At 38.9% G+C, this 5,754-nt stretch overlaps 1 protein-coding gene and 1 pseudogene across 1 annotated transcript in view; both read right to left on the minus strand.

Annotated features, from left to right (window-relative positions):
- Window positions 1-279: 279 nt before the first annotated feature.
- On the minus strand, window positions 280-1,554 carry LOC113096080 (polyubiquitin-like; annotated as a pseudogene).
- A 506-nt stretch (window positions 1,555-2,060) lies between these two features.
- The window catches only part of LOC113096087 (glutamyl-tRNA(Gln) amidotransferase subunit C, mitochondrial), a 4,120-nt gene continuing 426 nt past the window's right edge, over window positions 2,061-5,754 (minus strand). The window contains 4 exon segments of the mRNA XM_074559909.1: window positions 2,061-2,173; window positions 2,420-2,523; window positions 5,079-5,248; window positions 5,604-5,654. Of these exon segments, the coding sequence (XP_074416010.1) occupies window positions 2,112-2,173; window positions 2,420-2,523; window positions 5,079-5,248; window positions 5,604-5,654 (387 nt within the window). The 3' untranslated portion in view covers window positions 2,061-2,111.

Here is a 5,754-nt window from a genome sequence, read left to right on the forward strand (position 1 = left end):
TATTAACACATATTTCACATCTAGTGATCCATGATATGAAAATGTATGAAATTGGTGAAACTGGTGTTTTGTGTAGCAGTTACTCTATTGGCATAACAAATTAAATTTATGCAATTAGCAGATGCTTTTATCCAAAGTGACATACAGTGCATTCAGGCTGTCATTTTCTTTACCTATCATGTGTTCAGGGGAATCGAACCCCCAACCTTGCGCTTGATATCGCAATGCGACACCAATTGAGCTTACATGTAATTGAGATACATGTAAAATACACAAGACTGGTTTGACCATGTATCTTTTATTTAGCAAGAAAGGGGTTCACAAGAACATATACAGAAATCTTAAACTGGAACTGTATGAGGAAGAAATACACTTGACTTATTACATATTTTACACATCTATTAAATGACACGAATACATTAAATCACAACTAATAAATAAATATAATAAAAATCGAACAAATATCTTAATACTAATAGATCCTTAATTTAAAAAATATTTTAGCGTATATTAATTTTACGTGCAATAACATTAAAAGATGTATATAGTCTATTTGATAACAGATAAGTCACTCCAGCGTCAAATATTGTCTTAAGCCCCGCCCACAAACAATAAGGTTTAATTTCTGGAAACTATTCCTGAAATCATCAACATATGAATACGTACTCTGATACTACTTGTAGACAGGCATAGTTGCAATAATTTAGTAGACACTCTTTTCCAGACCGAATAAAATAATATTTTATTATGAGTTTTCCTCTTTTGGCATGTCTTGTGTTTAGTCATTAAAATAGTAAGATCGGAGATAAGCGCGATAATTTAACCTCCTCCTCGCAGACGGAGAGTCATTTGAATGGTGCTTTTTGGTTTGATGTTGTAATCTTGCAACTTCCTGCCAGGCTCCAGCTGTTTTCCGTTGTAGATCAGTCTTTGCTGATCCGTTGGGAGTCTCTCAGTTTGTTGTAGATCTTAGTCTGGAGCTGATCGACGGTCTCATTGATATCAACATCATACGTTCCAATCTGGCCTTTCTCATTCTTGACGAACACTTCGAAAGGTGCAGGTTTGGTGATGAGCAGACTCACCACAGATCCAGAGTGTAACCCGTAACTGCTGAGGGTTCTGGAATCATCCTCGAGGCTGATGTGGGTACCATTATCGGCAGAAAGCTTCTGTCTGTAAGGAGGCTCTCCGAAGAGCTGAGAAATGAGCTGCTTGAGTTCGCCAACTGTGGCTTCACCGCTCACTTTAAGAGTCTTCGGAACTCCTCCCAGCAGTCTTATTGACAGTTCCATTACCTGTCAAAATATTAAATATACCAATTAAATATTTTAAAACTACTACAGCATCCTCAATTATTTAAATAAAATAATTTCTTACGTACATTTAATTAATTTATTATATGATATTAACGTGCAATATTTAAAAAAAACTTACGTGGTTTGCCGAAGTGTTCATATCTTAAACTCGGATGAATATTCTGAAGTCAGGTAAATCACACCAATGACGTATTCGGGACAAGTGGCATGAATTTATAGTGTAAGCTTAAGCCCTGCCCACAGACAATAATCTTTCGTTTCTGAAAACATAGTCACTCTCTGTTTCCATTCCAGATAAAATGTAAGCAGGTTGTTAAGCAAATTTAATCAACAATGCATTCTTGTTCAGTAACATCAGAATTAATCCCTGAAACGTTTATACACACACACACACACACACACACACACACACACACACACACACACACACACACACATATATATATATATATATATATATATATATATATATATACGTGTGTGTGTGTGTATGTTGTAAAGGCAAGTCTGACATTATCAACAAATATTAACTAAACATTTGCTAACTATTTTTTTTATTATTCTGTTCTGTAGTTATCTTAGTTTTGTTAATGTAAGTATTATGACTGATTGATACTCTCTGTAATATAAAGTTTTCTTGTTAGTTATTTCTTAAACGTGTTTACTGAAATGAATTTCTTTTTGGGTTTGCTTTGTTATTTTTTTCTATCACTATTACAAAAACATGAGTGTCACACGAGATAAAAATAAATGTTTATTATAATGCAATTCAGAGTCAATGTTACATTTCAGTCAAAATTCTGCGTGTTTAAGCATAGCAGATCTCTCTTCCCTCTTAGGTAGTGGGATGTTTCCTGCATTAAAAAAACAAAGACTGATTATTCATAAGTACACATTCTCAGTTATTTAGAAAAAAGTAATAAGCAAAGTTAACCAAGACACATTTGTTTTACTCTAATAATAATTTAAACAGTGAATTCAAATTTAAATCATTAAATTACACAAACCTCAACACTTCATGTTTGGATGGAGAAAAAAATAGTTTTTAAGTTCTGATAGAACAGCTTGTTTTTTTTTACAGTTTCAGTTTAGTTTCTTACCTGGAGGTGCAGCAAAGTACTCCTGTACTGTGTGTTTGGCCAGCTGGAGCAGCTCCTCCGCACATTCACCCTCTGTTATCATATCATCTCTCAAATACAGTACTCTGTGCACAACAGGAAGTTAAAAGAAAAAGTTTAGCTCCTATAAAATGGCGACATGTTGATTAATTATTTTGAGCAAACATACTTGTAGGGGTTGGGAGCCACCATTTTGCATTGAGAAAATACAGCAAATATAATAAATTTTTAAACAATATCAGAATCAGAATCAGAATCAGAATGAGCTTTATTGCCAGGTGTGTTTACACATACGAGGAATTTGTTTTCGTGACAGAAGCTCCGCAGTACAACAGAATGACAGCGACAGAACATAAAACACATAATAAAAGAATAAAAAATACAAATAAGTAGATAGTGAATGACAATATACAAATGACAATTGTAGGCAGGTATATTACAAAATGCAGTTATGTATGTACATGTGTATTATGTGCAAAATTTAAGTGTATACTAAGTATGTGTGTTAGATAAATAAAGTGTATGTGTATATAAATATAAAGTGTAGTGTGTTCGCCGTTATTATCAGCTGTTCATAAGATGGATTGCCTGAGGGAAGAAACTGGTCCTGTGTCTGGTTGTTCTAGTGCTCAGTGCTCTGTAGCGTCGACTAGATGGCAACAGTTCAAAGAGGGAGTGTGCTGAATGTGAGGGGTCCAGAGTGATTTTGACAGCCCTTTTTCTCACTCTGGATAAGTACAGTTCTTGAATAGAAGGGAGGGTTGTACCAATGATTCGCTCAGCAGTCCGGACTACCCTCTGTAGTCTTCTGAGGTCAGATTTAGAAGCTGAGCTGAACCAGACAGTTACTGAAGTGCAGAGGATGGATTCAATGATGGTGGAGTAGAACTGTTTCAGCAGCTCCTGTGGCAGGTTAAACTTCCTCAGCTGGCGGAGGAAGTACAACCTCTGCTGGGCCTTTTTTACGATGGAGTCAATGTGAATGTCCCACTTCAGGTCCTGAGAGATGGTGGTTCCCAGGAACCTGAATGACTCCACTGCAGTCACAGTGCTGTTCATGATGGTGAGTGGGGGGAGTGCAGGGGGGTTTCTCCTGAAGTCCACGATCATCTCCACTGTTTTGAGGGTGTTATGCTCCAGATTGTTGAGAGTGCACCAGACAGCCAGCTCTTTTACCTCCTGTCTGTAAGCAGACTCATCACCGTCCTGAATGAGGCCGATGAGTGTGGTGTCGTCTGCAAACTTCAGGAGCTTGACAGAGGGGTCCTTAGATGTGCAATCGTTGGTGTACAGGGAGAAGAGCAGTGGGGAGAGAACGCAGCCCTGGGGAGCTCCGGTGCTGATTGTACGGGTGCTGGATGTGTATTTTCCCAGCCTCACTAGCTGCTGCCTGTCTGTCAGGAAGCTGTTGATCCACTGACAGACGGAGGTGGGCACAGAGAGCTGATTTAGTTTGGGCAGGAGGAGGTTTGGGATGATCGTGTTGAAGGCCGAGCTGAAGTCCACAAACAGGATCCTCACATAAGTCCCCGGTCTGTCTAGGTGTTGCAGAACATAATGCAGTCCGATGTTTACTGCATCGTCCACAGACCTGTTTGCTCTGTAGGCAAACTGAAGAGGATCCAGCAAGGGCCCAATGATGTCCTTCAGGTGGGCCAGCACCAGTTTTTCAAATGACTTCCTGACTACAGACGTTAGAGCCACAGGCCTGTAGTCATTTAGTCCTGTAATTTTGGGTTTCTTAGGGATGGGGATGATGGTGGAACGTTTGAAGCATGAAGGGACTTCGCACAGCTCCAGCGATCTGTTGAAGATCTGTGTGAAGATGGGGGCCAGCTGGTCAGCACAGGATTTCAGACAGGCTGGTGTAACACAATCTGGGCCTGGTGCTTTTTTCCTTTTCTGCTTCCGGAAGACCTGGCGCACCGCATCCTCGCTGATCTGAATTGCAGGTGCCCCACCTGAGAGGGGGGATGCAGGAGGTGTGAATGGTGAGAGTGCTTGATTGGAGAGGTGTTCAGGATGGGTTGCAGGAGCTGTTAATGGTGTGAACGGTTGTTTGGAGAGGCATTTGGGGCTGGTTGCAGGAGTTGTGAAGGGTGTGAATGGTTGTGTGGGGAGGCGTTCAGGGCAGGTGATGGGTGTTCTTTAAACCTGCAGTAAAACTCGTTCAGATCGTCTGCCAGTCGTTGATTCTCTACAGTGCTGGGGGGTGGTGTCTTGTAATTGGTGATGTTCTTTAGACTTTTCCACACTGATGCGGAGTCGTTGGAAGTGAACTGAGTCCTTATTTTTTCAGAATAATTCCTCTTTGCCACTTTGATCTCCTTTTCCAATGTGTATTTAGCCTGTTTATACAAGACATTGTCCCCCTTCACGTAAGCATCTTCTTTGGCCTGACGGAGCTGTCTGAGTTTTGCAGTGAACCACGGTTTGTCATTATTGTAAATTAGTTGAGTCTTTGTAGGAATACACATATCCTCACAGAAACTGATATATGAGGTTACTATTACTATTAACAGTCAACCAACGAAAACAACATCAAAAAGTTTCTTTATTCAACAGATTCCCCAAAACTGACTGGACCTCACACCTATAAACAACTAGCACACCGTCACATAACTTATATGAGGATTCTTACCTGTCCTCTAGAACCGAATCCATCAGATCCACACCATCAGTATTAATGACATGAAGTTGATCAGCAAAACGAATGGCTTTCTCCAGACAGTCCACCCCTTATTTACTGCCAAAGTCAACAAGGGCTAATCTCTCCAATTTGTCCACTAAATCTGGCAAGACTCTTGTTGGCTGGAAATAAAAGTTAAGCCATGGTTATATAATTACTTCTACTAAAAACATAGTGTTATTAATAATAAATCAGAATGAGATTTATTGCCATTTTTATTAAACTCTTTTTAATAAAAAGTGTGCGTGTGTGTGTGTGTGTGTGATGTTTGTACAAAATAAACAAATTACGAATGTACAAAATAATCCATCTACAGAAATATTATTATTTGTATTGTTAATAAATATAATCGCTGTTCAAGCAAATCTTTTCACATAAACACAACAGTTTAACTGTAAGGTTGATAATGAATTTTCGTAAAGGTCTATTGCATGTGTACAACATGAGCTATATAAACGTGTGCAAAATAATCATTACGGGTGGAAGTTGATTTTCAGCCACGGGCTCCCATGTGGGTCTCTAAGGAACCTAAAGAGTTAAACAAAGTGCGATGCATAATATGTTTAACATAAAACATTTGTTCACCTTTTAATAGGTTAATTTAGATATTAAACATTTATGAATCCCA

Source organism: Carassius auratus, unplaced genomic scaffold (genome assembly GCF_003368295.1).
Source record: "Carassius auratus strain Wakin unplaced genomic scaffold, ASM336829v1 scaf_tig00215868, whole genome shotgun sequence".
NCBI lineage: Eukaryota > Metazoa > Chordata > Actinopteri > Cypriniformes > Cyprinidae > Carassius > Carassius auratus.